At 38.5% G+C, this 17,532-nt stretch overlaps 3 protein-coding genes across 4 annotated transcripts in view; all 3 read right to left on the bottom strand.

Annotated features, from left to right (window-relative positions):
* The window catches only part of LOC121639726 (serine/threonine-protein kinase DCLK2-like), a 34,747-nt gene extending 22,678 nt beyond the window's left edge, over positions 1–12,069 (bottom strand). The window contains exons 1-3 of the mRNA XM_041985187.1: positions 11,615–12,069; positions 9,746–11,097; positions 163–554 (exon numbers count right to left, since the gene is read on the bottom strand). Coding sequence (XP_041841121.1) covers positions 163–554; positions 9,746–10,175 — 822 coding nt within the window. The 5' untranslated portion in view covers positions 10,176–11,097; positions 11,615–12,069. The remainder of the gene's footprint in view (positions 1–162; positions 555–9,745; positions 11,098–11,614) is intronic.
* The window catches only part of LOC121639776, a 565,698-nt gene that overhangs the window by 493,044 nt on the left and 55,122 nt on the right, over positions 1–17,532 (bottom strand). The gene's annotated exons all lie outside the window — the stretch shown is intronic.
* Positions 1–17,532, bottom strand: part of LOC121639814 — an 882,884-nt gene that overhangs the window by 830,470 nt on the left and 34,882 nt on the right. The window lies entirely within an intron of this gene.

Here is a 17,532-nt window from a genome sequence, read left to right as displayed (position 1 = left end):
TCCCTAATATCAGAAAATTCTCCTCCTAAGTTCCTTAAAATATTTGAGATTTTGTTTAAACACTTATTGATTCTTTATCTTGTATTTTATCTAAAATGTTACTGCTGAGTTCTTTTAATCTTTGTGTCCATGTGGGAAAGAACAAAACAAATATCCTCCCACCTGTTTCCCATCCAGCGTGTAGAGCCGCTTCACTGCTCCAGAGTCCAGTTTGATGGCCTCTGTGATGTCGGCGAGCACTTGTTCGAAGGAGTGAGCGGTCTTCTTGTTCAGTAGGATCCTCACGGCCTTACGAGGCTTCACGCCGCTGCGGATCACCGTCACCAGCTTGGGTTTGATGAAGTCTTTGCTTTCTCTGCCCTCGCGGGCCTCTGGCCGATCTTTGGAGGAAGCTGGGGTGCTGGTTGATACTCCAGTTGAAGCCGTTGAAGCCGTTGAAGTCCGGCTGGACGCGGTGGCCCCGGAGCCGGCGCCGGGCTTCCAGCTTTGGACGGAGATCTTAGTGTAGTCAACCTTCCGGTAAGGCTCATTGGAGGCGCAAACATAGCATTCACCTGAGCCGAAAGAGGACGGGAAAAAGAGAGGAGAAGCTTTGAGACAAAATATCCCAAAGTGGAACTTTTGGTGCTTTTTTTAGTTGCACCAAAAGCAACAAAAATACTTAAATATTTGATATATTTATGTTGCTGTCATGTAAAGGTTAAAAAAGGAGAGTGTTCAGAGGTTATTGACGAATAGCTGTAGTCAAATGAAATGTGGTAATACAAGCTGTGTGTGTGATAGAGGATGAAGTGAAGGTGACAGCAGATGTCAGATTTGCTGCTCTGTCTGAGCCCAGCTCTGAACAGCCTGTCAGTCCTCAGGATTTTTTACCATCCATACAGAGAGAATGACAAAAAAAAAAGCTAATGGGCAACCTGCAGCTACCTCAGAAATAAATATGTGCATGAGATGTCGCTGTGTAGCCGGCTTAACAAGGTCTGCATCAAGCATTGGGGAACCAGGACATACTGATGAGAAGGGGGCGACCGAACAAAACACTCATGGACTAGACTAGAGCATTTAGCCCCACTGGAACGGTACTCCACCAGAATTCCCAGTCAGTGGTGATATGAGCAGAGAATGTGGTATCATTGGATATTTTAACCCAACATCCTTACAAACAAAGAAACAACTTCGGACCTAAATTTATATGCATGCCTCTTAGAGTGCATTCCCTGTATGATTGTGGGTTGCAATATTCAGCTGATCTGGGTGTGCTTTCATGCTGCACTTCAGACGCATTCACACTTTCACTGTTTGGTCCGCTTTAGACAAAACCTGGACCACATCCACGGCCAATCAAACCGAGTCCCCAAAATATCCTGTTATGAATGCGCCCTTAGTCCAATAATATGAACGTACTGCCCACCTCGCATGGGGCAGCGCTGTATCAAGAACTACTGCTGCTTGCTTATCTCTTGGTTAATGTAGAACAACTTCTGTTTCCACCACGAGTTGTAGTCCGCTTTCTGCATTTGGTTCCCTTGAAGCGAACCAGGACTGATTCTCTGCTGTGTTTCTGTACAGGTGTAGCAGTTAGTTGTCTGGTGCTATTTTGGACTGAAGAGTTGTTTCCTTTTATCTGTTGTATCTTTGTCTCCTCTTCCTTTTTTCTACTTTCCTTTTTACTTCTGTTCACTATTCTCTTTTTTTCTGTCCCCTCTGGTCAGGTTCAGCAAGATTATAAAAATCCCATGATTCAAAATAATTATATAGAATTTTAAAAACTAATTAAAAAAATAAATAAATAATCAGATCATCAAGAGGAGCCAGATACCCATAAAGCTGCTCTTGGCAAAGCAAATTTGTTCAGCACAACACAGCAGCCAGACCATCATTCTGCTGCTATGATGCTGGACAGGATCAGTTAAAAAAAAACAAACTAGGATTCAATTCAGAGGGCTGGTGTGGGTGCACCCTAGGAGTCTATTAAACAGTGTGCCAGTTCAACAAACACCACCATATATATCCTCTAAAGTAGTCCTTTTATTACATCCCTATGAATCAGCTGAAGAAATCCAAATGTTCATTGGCTTGGGAAGCTGTCCAGTCATTTATAAAATCTGTCAGACCTGTTTTGAAGCCATCTTTAACACACAATCTAATTATCTCTTGCATCTAAAGGCAGGCATCAATGGTCTCGCTTCTCATTAACGTTTAAAGCATCCATGCAGATCTGAAGCAGATGGGCAAATATTGATGCTGTTTGCACATCCAGTAATTTTTCAGTTCTCACTACATATATACTGTCCTTTGACTAAAAAGATTCATGCATGTTTAATTGGCTCTGAAAGATTAGTGATATGTAATGGATGGAAATATAATTAGTATTTCACTGTTATCGAATGGGGATTAACTTATTTGTGAATTGTCCTGTATTTATTTGCATTTGTCCCCAAAAATAAAACAATAAAACTTAAATTTAAACATCAAATCACTAAGGTTGTTACCCCAAAAATACCCAATTATTCACCTAAATGGTAACATTGCTAGAGTTGCTAGAATTTGCCATTCAGAAGATGGTCAGGTCATGTGTAGATCTCAGAATTATCTTCATTATTTATTTAAAACAAAAAGGGTTCAATCAATAATAGAATACTATCTGTGTATCATCAAAACTGAATACAGTTTTGAACAGAATACATAATACAAAAAAACCTGTCAAGTCTCCAATAAAACATGCAGATATTCTCAAAGGTCTTGTTTTTCCTGATCACAAGTGCTAAATCTAAAGCTTTTTGTTTAAAACAAGCACTCATGAGCCAAACATGATGACTATCTCAGTCTAATATGCTGTTGATCCTTTGCTCTCTGCCAGAACAGCCCCAACACGCAAAGGCTTAGACTCTACAAGACCTCTATAAGCTCTCTGAGATATTTGGCACCAACATGTTGGCAGCAGCTCTTCAATATACGGCCCTTTATGGGTGGGAGCTGCCATGGGTCAGATCTGATCCCCCATCACTCAGTCACCTTGATGTTTTAGAGATACTCTGACCCAGTTACTGAAATAATGTCAGTTGTTCTTATTTTTACATCCCACAGACTCCGCACCACAACGGATTTCAGATCCTGACTGATGCAGTTTGGTTAATGTCATCATCTGTAACTCTGTCCTGAAATTAACCAGAACCAGGCCATGTGCATGTCAGTGTTTTTGGCCAATGCTGAAATGTGATTTTAAAGGTCTGTACTGGCCAAAGACATGGAGACATCATCCCTACCATATGTCATGGGTTTCACTTCACTCATATCCCATTAAGTACTGATATACACATCGAAATGTGTAGTGGCTTGTTCTTCATTCATTTACTGTACGATTTAATGCTTAATACTTCTCAGAAAATATAATAAAAACATGAATCTATATTAAAATGTTGCACCATGAACAGGTTACTTAAATTATATGTCCCGTAGGATACAGCCACTACCTTATATGGTCAAAAATGATGTTTTATTCTTCTCTCTGCCTCTACAGCCCATGTTTTAAATCTCACACTCACTCGTCTGTGCCTACAGCCCTCTAAAAAACACACCTTTTTCTCTTTGTGTACTTCATGCTCACACACTGTTTCTCTGCAGGCATTGTGCGTGTGTGACCTTGTCTCTCCACGTGCTGACTTTCACTTTGCGATTCAAACCAGCTGGACAGGCCTGGTCCGGGTTATTAGTCAAATACCTCAGTGACTGCACACAACACCTTCTGTGTTGTGTATCTGGACGTTATTGTGAGGATTGAACACTGCTGCCACTGATGACTAATGTACCAGCTTAACAAGTAAATAATCTGATGACCTCTTTAGCTTGAAATCTTTGTCGTGATGGTTTTGCTGTCTTTTCATGTCATATGTACATCTAGTCATTTTGTATCTGTGACATTGGTTGTTGTTGGGCAATGTTGAGGCTTTCCAGTTTGAGTTAACTTTCAGAAATCAGCGTTTGATAAATGTATTGTGTTAGTTCTGTGGGCTCTGCTTTGTTTGCTTTTTGGATGACTGCATGTCTGTCCATTTGCATTGAAAAAAATTACCCAGAATCCTTCAGTGTGCAGGTGCTGAGAGCTATGTGGACAGATAAGTATGTGAGAAACTGTCTGTCAGACAAACCTCTGCATAGACCCTCTAAACAGCTCCCGCTAAAGCATGACTGCCTGTTTTTGCTTTTTACTGCCACATGGGGGCAGTGTTCAAGATACGAAACAGCTTAAATGTCTTAAAGTGTCTCTTGGTTTTGTTTTTCCTGTTGTTGGTTTTTTGCTCTGACACAGAAAAGGGATTATTAATTTTAGTGGAGAAAGAAAACTTTGTAAAAACGAGTACTAAAATTATGGATCGCTGTCAGAGAACATTATTACTGGCGTTACGTTCGTGCTTTTGAAGGCGACACTTTATCCTCTTTGATGTGAAATTGTAGACGTGTATTTTTGAAGAAGTATCATACACCTGTATCTTTTACTACTGTAAAAAGGCTAAATAAATTCTCAAGAATTTTATTACCTGGTTAAACTAAGGTTTAAAATTATTTAACTGAACTTCAGCAGATTACAGGAGGCTAACAAAAACAAAAAATGAATCTTTATTTAACTAGATAAGTAAAGTGAGCGCCAATTCTCATTTACATTGATGACCTGGACCAGAAGCTACAATAAAAATTAAAGTGGGTCTTACAAAATACAGTAAGTCAATTCACTAAAATATACACAGTTACACAGTCACATAAAATTAGTGCAATAAAACAACAGCTAGAAACATTAAGAACGGCTAATAACAGCAGCAGTGATCACAGACTATATAGATTTTTTTGCTTTTTTTTGTTCGTTTGTTTTGTTTGTAACGCAGGAAACTGGAACGAATGAGCCAAGTTTTACATTCTGTGGTGACTGGTTCCAGTCATGAGAAGCTGCAGACTGAAATGTGAAACAGCCAAAGGCTGTGAGGGCGTTTGGGGATGAGTAAGTTAATGTGGTTAGCGGAGCGTAACTTGCAATCACTGTTATGTATCATGAGTAAAGAGCGGAGGTAAGCAGGGATTTTACCGATTAAGGTTTTATAAATAAATTCATGTTAGTGCAGTATTTCTCCCAGGTTCGCAGCCTTCTGTTTGGACTCTTCAGTCTAAAATAACTTATATGCAGACCTAAATTTAAACAGGATGCAAATCTCAACCTCAAAATCAGCTCTGCTGAGTCATGTTATTATTGACTCTGCAGCTGTAACAGGTAACAGAATATGACTCGGGATAATAAGTCACTTTGCATTTCTAAACTTTACCACAGACCAATTTTTCATAAATGTCCAATTTAAAAAAAAAACACTTGACACAGCAAACAGTTCAACTTTTTTAAAGTCCTGATGAAACAGTTTCATTCAGTCACTCTAAATCTTAAAGTTCAGATCACAGATAACGTGTTGATGTTAGTAAAACCTACAAAGAATATTTTAATCTATTTTAAGCTGTAATACAACTCAGAAATTACGACAGTGACGTTGATTCAGCTTGTTCCCTGCACACTAAACAGGTAGAGAGGATGTCTTTATTATTAATAATGACTTCCATCCTTCCAATTTCAGCTTCTTCCTGCTGGACGGAGGATTTTAGTCCCAAGATGCAGGACAAAGTATTAGCACTTTATTTTATTCTATTTATTTTATTATTTAGATCTATTTATCATTGAATTTAAATTCTCTTCTTATCCTGGTTTTTATCCCAGAGATTTCTTTTGTTTGCCTTAGATTTTCTATTGTTTTTTTTTTTTTTATCTATTATCTTATTTTTATCTATCTTGATCTTTCTTATTTCTTTTATTATATTTCTTTACTTGCCCTTGCTGCTATATTGGTGGATGTCACTCGATCAGATACCTGTTTGCCCGGTTCATCGTGTGTTTTGTTATGGAACACCGAACGCTACCATTGTTTCTGCAAAACAAATCCACCAACGGGTATTGATAAAGTAACCTTGAACCTTGTGCAGCTGTGCACATGCTCATTCAAATCAAAAACTGTTTCAGAATGTTAGGTCATGCACATAGTTAGTCTCGTAGCATCTTGGCTAAGTCATATTTTAAGGTTTATAGGCATTGATGCACAATCGATCATCAATATTAGGAGAATACAGTTAGACAGATATCACTAGTTAGCCAAAATATGACTCAGGTAATTATGCTTTAAGGCTAAATAAATGCAAGATGGCGGGATGGGGTACAAACAGAGAAACATTATGGCCCACTAAAAGATTTCAGGAGTGCCACCCAAACAGTGCTTTTTGACATCTCAATAAATAATAGGTTGTCAAATAGGAGGTGATTAAAAATTAAGTATATGTAATCCTGATATTTTAGACACACACTCAGAACATAAAGCACATAATTGTACTTTTGGGGTACAAATGATTGTCACTGGGGTGGTACTGTCAAATGAACTGCTGCTGACCTTAAAACAGTAGGTTTGTACCTTAGACCAGTATAGCACCTCTAGGAGCATTATTGTACCCTAATTTAACAACACTTGCCTTTGTAAGGTACAAACCATAAGGCTACAAATACTGAGGGTATAACAGCTATAACTTTGAGGGTACTACCCCAATAAAAATACTTTGTACCCCAAACGGTAGAGTTAGGTACTTTACTCTCAGAGTACACAGGATTTCAGGCATGCAGCATAGCAACACTACTTTGTTGGGTTGTAGCATTTGGCTAATATAGCATCTGATGCTAGGTTGGCTATTTATGATATACTTAAAAACTGATCGATCTTATAATTAAACAAAGAAAAAATTAGATGGAGAGACACAAAGTGCTTTAACATCTTAAAAAATGCCAACTCTCAGGATAGGGAGGGGACAGGGACCATTACACGGAAAAAAGAAAGGTAAGTGCTACACAAGATGAACAGGAAACTTATATTTAATAGCCCTCTTCATATCCAACCATTTATTTTCATTTTTCAGACAAACCTGTACCTGTTTTAAAGTAAGTAGCCTGAAGCTGTTCTAAAGCTTTGGATACAAACTTTACTCAAATCTCTCCTCATGGTTGGCTTTTTGTGTTTTCTGGTAAAAGTAGCACCTTAACTCACCACATCAGCCTCAGCTACCACATAAGAAATATCAATATAAAACACCAAACAGAGACATTAAACATTCAGCCGGACATGTCCATCAATCATCTTCATGCGGTGGCATTAGCAGCCACTCGTTCAACTGCACGCCTCCATGTTTTTCCCCCATGTTGCATCTTGACTGTACAGATTTTAAATAAATTACAAGTTTCCCTCTTTGGCTTCTCACATTAGATCGGACATGCTCCGCTCTCCGTGTTAAGTGCTTGAAAGTGATGTATCTGTCTTTTAGCGCATCTCCAGCTGAACAGCTTCCTGCCCCTAAAGCTCATTAGTGGCCAGTCACACATCAATATTGATGAAGAAGTGATGTTACTCAGCCACTGCTCACTTTCTGAATCACTTTAGGCAACGAAAGGATGAGCAGACTCGCCGGACGTTAGAGATGTTGTTAAATCATCCAAAAATAATTCAGTGCACTTTAATCTAGATGTGGAAGATTGTCGAACCATTTATCAAATTATACATTTGTCATGTATCATGTCATTTGTCAAATATATCCTGCTTCTTTTTTTAAGATGGATTAGATTTCCTGTACTTGAAAGATGCTGGAAGCAGAACATAACACTGGAAGGTTTCATCTAAAACCATGAACTGGTGACATTTCTGGCTAAATGTGACTCAGCAGTGGTGGGAAATGTTTAACTCATTAGTTGTGACTTTAATACAAACCGGTACTAGCAGGTAGGAAGTAGAAATGATGGTTCTCCCTCAAGAGTAACTGTATTGATTATATGATACATATTCTGCTCTTGATGTAAACAGAAATAAATAATTCAAGTGTGTTTGCATAACAAAAACAAAGAAGAGAGAAAGAAGAGACTGTGAGCACTTTTTATACAGAAAGGATGGACTAACTTGACATAAAGTGACAGTCTGGAGAGCAGCTGACTGGTATCACAGGTCATAGATCTCACAGACAACAAGAAAATGAACCAGTTTTCTTTTTAACCAAAAGATATTCCAACATGCATAGCTGGTTCCCAATGGACGTAACAATATCTAGACTGGTGCTAATCTGATTGCTCAGTTCACTTCTATAAAGAGATCTGAAATGGATCAGGTTCTGGAGTCATTAGAGCTCTAATGATCCGGACGTTTTAGTTTACAATTAATGTCAAATAACTGTGATTCATGATTTGTATTTTTCCTGCTCATTTGAATATTAAATGATGGTGTAAGCCTGCATTTGTAGAATTGCAGGTTATTTCAAATTCATTCAACTTTATTAAAAAGGTGTCGGTCCTACTACTTGTTTAATAGAAGGTTAAACCAAACCACTACAGTCTTGCACCATATTAGCCTGCCTGCAAAAATGATTCAATAATGTTTTAAAGCACCGAGTTAACTTTCAAATTCTACAGCTGATTACAGCCGAGCATCTGTAGAACTTGCTAGAGAAACAAGTCTGACTTTTGAAGGACAGCAGACGTGGCAAACAGAGTAGTACCACCAAAATCGGTGGAGGCAGTGTTGCACCGTATAGCTCACGTACAACCAGCAAAAGCAGTGGTAACCTCATGGTTACAGAGGTGGGCTTGGAGGACCTGGTAACTGAGGTGGACCACAGTGGACCCCTATGCAAGGCCCTTAACCCCCAACTGCTCCCTGGCTACCAGAATCTAGCCTGGCAGCTCATGGCTCCTGGAGTAACTGGGATAGGTCATGTTTGCTATTGTCTGAAATTTAGGCGAACTCTAAACTCTACACTGCCCTCTGGTGGATGTACTGCCTAACAACCATTATAATGTAACACATGAGAGTTTGTGGGCAGTGACGTTTGACAACATTTGACACAAAAAGGGAGAATAAATTAGGCTTTAGGCTGAAAATGTGTTTAATTAAATGTTTGCATGATTATGATTGTTGCCTTGTATATCCTAAATTTGTTTAATTTCAAAAGTTCTGCACACCCTTCGAAATGAACACTGCATTTACAAGAAGCAGTATTGAGGCAACCGATACAAGCAGTGTAAGCAAAATATCCTTGATTCAGGAGCTTAGATAAAGCTTACTCTACCACAGTTGTTCTTCCTGCTATGATTCTGTCTCTATGTTCACTTTTTACCACCAGCTAACTCAGTCCTTTACAGTCACAATATGCTGGTGAATCCTCTGGTGCAGTGGTTCCCAACCTGGGGAGCGGGACCCTCCAGAGGGAGTTTCCCAAAAGCACAGGGGGTCCCTGAGGCTTTGAACATTAGAGCCATTGTGATTAATGTCCACAAACTGTCCCTAATTTAATGAATAAAAGGCTGTATGTTGTTCATTTAACTTTGGCTTTATCAAAGGACAGAACTCAACCAGAGTACATTATTTATGGTGAGAATCTCACTTTTGTAAGCCTAAAACCAGCATGGTTTCAGCAGGGGGTCCACAGCATTTTAGTATATGCATAAAGGGGGTCCCCGAGGAAAAAAGGTTGGGAAAGACTGCTCTAGTGGTATCCTCCAGTAACCTCTCCAGTATCCTCCTGATTTTTCAGCTAGCAGGTTGTTAGCTTAGCTTAACATACAAACTGGAATAACATGGAAGCCGCTAGCTTAGAGGCCTAAAGTTCAGCAAAAACAAGCTGGGAGTCTTACCTTCAACCAGCTCATCCATGCTGGTGATCTTCTTGCTGCCATCTATAGTGTAGATCGTACGAACTCCTTGGGGTAGATGAAGGTTATCAGCCAGTGAGCGCGTGAGCTCCATCAGCAGAGCATCGTACGACCGGAACCGGTCACATGAAACAGCATACACCAGGCCTTTGAAGTATCGATCTCCATTGCGATAAAACCGGACCTTTTTGGCTCGTTTCTCCGAGGTGAGGGCCTGCAGGGTGCGGGTGCGGTAATAGCTACAGTTGGCACTGTGAGCAGGACTAGGAACCAGGCTGCTGCCCCTGGAACTGGGGCCGGATGCTCCACCACTGCCGGTGCAGTCATCTCTCTTAGCCCGGGTGGAGCGTCCCCGCCGAACCCTGTCACGTTCATCGAAATGCTCCAACTCAAGGGTCTTACTCAAAGACATGTTGATGACAGTCCAGAGTGTTTAACAGAGTCCCAACACAGAATTCATGCTCCAAAAGCAGAAAACAGTCTAGTCCTGATTATATAGACGAGATCCAGTACAAGAGCTGTATGATCAGGAAAACAGGAGCTATAAGCTTTAACAACTCCAGACAAACCTACTAGCAAATAGTTTTTGTAGAGCCAGAATATGTTATTACCATTCAAAGCAAAGGCTGAATGTCCAAGTTTTTTATATCTGCTTTAAGTCCTCAAAAATTAATAGGCTCCCTAAAATCCAGTTGTAATCCTCCTATTTTTATTAAAAGACCTCACCAAAATACTTGTAAGAAGACATGTAGCCTAGTCAACGTCCATCAAAATTAGTTCAAGTATCAGTAATTCTGGTACAATCCAACGGGAAACCATGTTACTATTAAGATATGTTTTCAATCAAGTAGTACTGCACTTTAACTTCAAACAAAAGTAAGATGATTAGGACTCTAAAAAAATCCTTTTCTCCAAAAGAGAAAACAGAGATTCACAGTGATATGTCAAATCAAGAGTTTAGACACTGAAGAGATGTGAAAAACTTTGTTCCCAATGCATAGAAGATATAGACACGAAGAGAATATTAAAATTAAGGTTTCCCTGTTCCCTATGTTAAGATTAAATCATTACAAGAGAAACGTTGCCAACCCTAACTGGTGATTTGGTGCCCTGGCAGTAACCTTAGTGTGGTCTTGGTGACCCCACCATAACCCTTAGTCGTCTAGCTTTAAAGGCAATACTTAGCTGAGTCCACCAAGGGAAAGCAGGTCAGCTCCTTAAATCCAGCTTTAGACCCAATTCAATGAGTCGTAGTCCTGAAGATCCAGGCAGCCTTAGGGTTTCTGTCTCAAGACACAAGTTGGTCTCCCAGGTTCCTCAGCATCCCGCCATCCCTGACAAGAAAAAAAAAGGACTATCACATGGTTTCCTGACAAAACAGATCTCCCTCATCATCCTGAGACACAGATGACACAACCGGCACAGTGCAGGAGGAGAGCAGGCTTTGTATTACATCCAATCACTGAGAGATGCTGAACACCGGATTGCATTTAATTATGTTAAAATTTTGAGAATATCAAACAGAAAAGGCTTGATTTAAAAATTCTATTTCATCCCCTATGGAAGTCTGATCAGAAGAGGCTGGTTTACAGAGCAACTAAATTTGAGGGGAACTGGGTTTTTCTGCAGTGCCAGAGGAGGATTTCCAGCCAAATGGGATTTTTTCTGAATCTAAAAGCAAAGCATGAGCCAGCAGATGACATGATTATAAAACCTGTTTGTCTCTCTTTTCATCTGACAAATGAATTGACTTTATCCATCAATCCGCCCAGACGCTGCTAAGCTGTGCTGACAGCGACACACACACCCACACACACCCATACGCGCGCACACTGAGAGGGAGGCACCTACCAATAATGCCGTGAAACCGGTTTGTTGCTAAGGAGGCTTTCTCCTCTTTCCCCCTCTATCGTGTTCCGGTCTATTCCGGTCGGATCCTGGCGGGCTGAACCGCTACGACCGAGCCGACTCGGTCCAGGCCGATCCGCTAACCCGAGCTGGAGGGATGCAGCGGAGGCAGGCTACACCTGCAGAGGACCGGGATGCACTGAAACAGGCGGCGGACAGCAGCATGGCCGCTGCAGCAGAGAGCAGATACCGGCTGAATACCCCTGCCCTCCCCCTCCTCTCCGCGGCTGTACGTGATGACAACGTCCTCCCCTCCCTCTCTCTCCACGTCTTTGTCTACCTCTCTCTACCGTCTCTCGCCTTTCTTGCCTTTTGTCTGGGCGCTTCCTGTATTTCAGCTTTATTCTCATGACTGTTTCAGACAGCCTGTATTTAGAAACTACTAATTACGCAACAGTAAATATATATATTTACATACATTTCTTGGCCAAACCCGCTGTCACTAATTATAAGTCCCTGTCACAAGAATTGAAGAGTAAACTGGTGCTTTTCCTCGCATTTTCTTTTCTAAAATCAGACACAAGTTTGGTGTTTCTTGGTGAAAATGAAGCTTTAATCAGAAGACAAAAACCAGGCAGAAGAGACTGACGTTATTGTGAAACATCGCCCCCTGCTGGTCATGTAAGATTACTACAACCACTACAGCGTGGTTATTTTGTGGAATTAGGACAGATTAATGCAATATCATACATGGTAATTTTCTGATTATTATACAGTAATCCACTGGATTATGGACAATTAAATCAGATTTAAATCCTTTATTATTACGTCGGAGTCAGATATTAAAAACATGGTCACATTTATGCTATTCTAAGTTATACATTTTTTCCTTCTATTTTTTATATCAGAAAACATTATTAGTGGAAATAAAAATGTTTGTGTGCATACCCAATGTTTACATCTGAATAATAATAACGTTATTCCAACTCAGGGCTCTCAACTTTGCAGCTCTGGTCACAGGAAGATGTGAAACCCAAATATGAAAAATTATATGATAAAACACCGAGTTGTTTCTTTCCTGTCATCTAAGACAAACAAAAGTAGTGATTAATGCACACTTTCTAACATTTCTGCAGTTAATCCGAATTAATCTCATTGATACATGCAAAATTTAGTAATTGAATCAAAAGTAGATAATTGCATATTTTCAAATATTATTTTAAACAAGTAAGCTGCTTTAAGCAGTAGGATTCAAGTAGCATAGTAGCAGTTAAAATATTTATTGTAAATATACATTTAAAAATAGAAAATAGTAAAACATATAATAGCTGATTTTTTATACTCATGATTTATTTTTTATAATCATAATTTTTTTAATCACATCATACTGATTTAATCACATCCTGCTGCCTCTGTCTTATGTTTCATGAAGGTTTTTGCTCAGTAAGGTTTTCCAGAACAGGGGTGTCAAAGTTAAATACACAGTGGGCCAGACTGGTTTAGTGTTTATTGAAAACTGTGCAGAGTATCTTATTGTACACTCTGAACCCAGTCTATGAGCCACTGCCTATACAACATTATTCAGTAAATAAATTAAAAATGGGTTGAATTTGTTTTATTATGACTTTATCTGCAGCTTGTAATTTCCCACTACAGCCTGGAGCTAACACAGCTTATTAGAGCATTTTTATCTATAAACAACATTAATAGTCCGAAATTTCCACATAGTTGTTTATATTAAAATTAAAATGTGACTGCCATCAGCATCCAGCCCTGAAGGGATCTGCATACGCAGAAAAAATGTGTCACAAAAATCACACTGTGTCTACGTATCATCCCACCACCTCTGGTCCAGAACTGTGACGTCTGTCTCATTTTAACAACCTAAAAGTTGGATGAAAAGTGACACGACTGTTCAGACTGAGGTCACTTTAAAATAAACACGAGATCTCGATCTGATTAAGGACCACATGTGGAAGTTGCCTAGGTCTGATTTTTTTTATTATTATTATTTATGTTGGTTTTGCTTACAGTGTGAACGTAGCCTAATGTTACAGAGACAACATGAAGTGTATATAAGTCCACTCCAAACGCAGGCCGCACTCTTCACTGAAATCAAGTGAAATTATTGTACAAATTTAAACTTGCCTCAAGATTTGTTGACACTGCAGGTTTTCATTGATGATTTTAGGCAGTTGTCTTTTTTTCTTTAACCTTTATTTACCTTTTCTTAACTAGGAGGTCTTTTGAGACTACTGTCTCTTAATTTGAGATGCCACAGGTTGGATCAGGGACCTTATCTTTCCATTATGTAACCTATGCTCTTACCTTATATTATGATATTCTAAGCGTTAAAATCTAAACCCCCCAAAAATTAATTGCATCTTTAAAAATTTTTCTTCAAATTCAAAGCACCGTCACAAAAAAACTAGGTCACTAGTGGGATGTGGTGGGATCATCAGGCTCTTTCCATATTCTAGTCTTGAATGAATTTAGTCTTTAGGACTATGTTCACACTGCAGGTCTTGTAGCTCAACTTTTAACACAGTGAGGAAACAGTGAGAAGCAGGAAGTTGTTTCTCTAAAGTTTTCTGTTTTTAAAGTACAGATAGTATTACTGCAGTCGTACCATAGGTCAATGTTAAAATAAACGTGTATTCATAATAACTACAGTGATAAATGAATTGACACAGGGATGAATTATTGTGTCAATCTGTGGGATTTAGATCTGTTTTTTTTTTTAGATTTCAGTGTCTAGTTTTGTTTCCTCAGTTTGTTAATTGTTTTATTTTAGTTCAGCTTGTCATTAAGATCAGGAGGAGGTCTCAGCATCTGAACCTGGTCCTGTGTTTGCTCTTTGTTTAGTCGTTGGCTCCCTCAGTACCACAACTCCTTTTTCTTTTGCTCCTGGATAGATCCTCATCAGTCCTCTCCTGGTTTGCTTTTCCCAGATTTCCAGTCTTGTTTTTGTTTCTCATTAGTTTTAAGTTATGAACATATTTAAATTCTGTTTAAAGGGCGGCATGGCTCAGTGGGTAGAGTGGATGTCTAGTTGCCGGTTTGATCCCGGCTCGGAGAGCTCATGTCGAGGTGTCCCTGAGCAAGACACCAAACCCCTAATTCCTCCTGATGGGTCGTGGTTGAGTGCCTTGCATGACAGCTTCCGCAATCAGTGTGTGTGAATGGGTGAATGTGACGTATATGTAAAGCGCTTTGGATAAAAGGCTTTATCAGTACAGACCATTTGCATTATTCTTTAAATAAAGTGAAAGGAGTTCACTTGTCCCCAGCTTGTCCCCACCATCACCCCTGAACATTTTTAATTCTCTTTTTCCTTTTTTTCTTCTATAAGCTGCAACCGCTGCTGAAGCAGCAGAAGAGGAAGAAGAGGAGGAAGAAGAGGACAAAGGGGACTAAATGAGTCAGTTTTAAATCACTGCAGAGCAAAGGCACCTTTTCAAGACAACTCTGATTAGTTAAACTGCTGACAGCAGCTGTGGAGATAAGACTGCTGCAGACAATGAAAACATTTGGATTTTAAGGTGACAGATTCTCCACTTTTCAAAGTGAAATCTACACGTCAAAGCAGAGGAAATCTCTCAGCTTCATGCTTGCAAACAGCTCCAGCCGTAGAATCTCACTCACTGCTGCTTCAACCTCTAATGGAGATACCAGTGATTATATTAACGCAATTATTAGCAATATCAAAATGTTTATTTTTTTTTTTTTTTCTTTCAAAATGGCTGCAAAACATAATTTCAGTGATTCAGTTGGAAATAATTAAGTGAGAATGAATGGTTATAATGGAAGGATAAATAAATAATTCTGCTCCATTAGTGAGATAAATATTTAATTAAGTTGTGCTGGATGTTGTTCTTTGAAATATTTTCTCTGTTTGAACTTTGTTCTGCTGGCGGTAGTCTCGTGTAAGACTAGAGGTGGCTCTTCTCTTCACATAAGCCACATCAAATATTGAGTGCATTCAGTGATATTATGTTCTCACACCTGCGTCCTTTTCTCCATGCTCTTTTGTTCAACTTGTTTTTATTGTGCTGCCTGGTGCTGTTGCCCCACCCTCATCATTGGGTCAGGGGGACGACAGCTGGGACACGAGGCTAGACTGCCCCACCCGTTACTGTCAGCCAACCACTGAACCGTGCAGCTGCATGAAAAGGTGGACAAACAGTGATGGTTTCCACAATACAGCCTGATTTGTTCAACACATGATTTTATAAAGGCAAGTATGAAAGAAGGTTTGATGGTTTTATTTTGTTTGTGCATTAACATAATAGCGTAATAAAACATTAATAGTTAAAGCCACATTATTGGACACTATTATGCTTCTTGTATTCTGTAAGAACTATGAATCACCCTGTAACTGAATATGAATAAACTTTCATTGCCTAGTTACATACAGATTGTCGTTGGGGATTTTCAACACAGCTTCAGTTCGAGTAATTTTACATAAAAGTCACATTTAAAACTCTTAAATAAGATAAACAATGTCTAGAACAAACTCAGGTTTCCGTCAAATTAAAATGGCTCAGGCCTTTATTTTATCATTTTTCAGGATTTACATGATAAGCTGCACACAAATGTAAATTCAGTCAAATTTAGCACCAAAGAACAAAAGGAATCGTTTGACATTTTGAGATTCTTTTTTAGGATGATTAATTTTAACAAAGTCAATTAACAAGCTCATCAAGTTACTTCTTACATCTCATACAAAAACCCAGAGCAGAAAATGCTGTTATAGAGTATTACTGGACTAGTTCTTTGTCACTTTAAGAAAACAGAAAATGTCAAACTATTCCAAAAAATCGAGTTCTCTCAGTAAAACACACCAAAATTAAATACAACATCATCAAAAACAAACATTACTTAATCCCATTTAGCTGCACAATCAAACATTAACACCAAAAACGGTTTAAAACCAGATTTCTCAGAACAACATCAATCAATTTTTAGTGAAAAGGCTGGAGAAAAATAATAAAGTGTTAGCATTTCAGCAGTCATGCAGCGACCAGCCTCAAACAGCAAATTAAAACAAAATTCAATTAAAAAATAAATAAAGAGAAAACTTCAGGAAGACATTAATGTTATTTTTTCCTTCAACACACCCACCAAACATGACCTTTTGTGCTGTTAAACAACTAATAAACACTGTAAAATGACTTTTATGTATAAATATTTTGAGATCCAAGAAAATGAAAGAGTTGCATCCAAAAGCCTAAATCAGCAGATAATGTTTCACAAATTATTACAAGATAAGTTTCATATTCAGGTGCCAAATGTCCACACAAAAAATGAAAAGAACCAAGCCATTGTAATGTAATTTAAGGGTAAAATAATACATGTAATTAATCAGCTCTTAGTGGTCTAGCTCTATGATTTTATCTGTAGTTCAAGCAAAATCAAAGCAAAGTTTAATGAAAAAAAACTAAGATAGTCATCAACTAAGATTAAATAAAAACCATCTAGATATTGTAACATTAAAATATTCTACTCAAATAAAAACAGTAAAAAAAAAGGCAGTAAATTCAGACTTGTAATGAAGCGTAATGTTCACAGTAAACCACCGTTTTTACACATTCAGTAACAAAAAGCTTCTGGCATCACTGTTTAATCAAACTACGGCATTAATAAAGAAAAAGTTTTTTTTTTGTTTTTAAAACCATAAAATAGAAATATTTTTTTTTTGTTTTTAAGTTAAAGACAAGTTTCAAGTTAAGAAGTCTCTCCCACCTTCACCAGAAAATATGTGTAAATATGTGTTTGTTCACATCAAAATAAAAGTGATAATAAACATAATATTGTTTCAGTCCACACTTAAAAACAGAGAAATACAGTTTACAGGCTCATTAGCATGACATGATGGTAATGGCAGCCAATGTTTTCAAATAAGAAACAGCGTTATAAAG

This window comes from Melanotaenia boesemani, chromosome 5 (assembly GCF_017639745.1).
Source record: "Melanotaenia boesemani isolate fMelBoe1 chromosome 5, fMelBoe1.pri, whole genome shotgun sequence".
NCBI lineage: Eukaryota > Metazoa > Chordata > Actinopteri > Atheriniformes > Melanotaeniidae > Melanotaenia > Melanotaenia boesemani.
The sequence above is the reverse complement of the archived record's forward strand: the minus strand, read 5'-3'. Positions and strand labels throughout refer to the sequence as shown.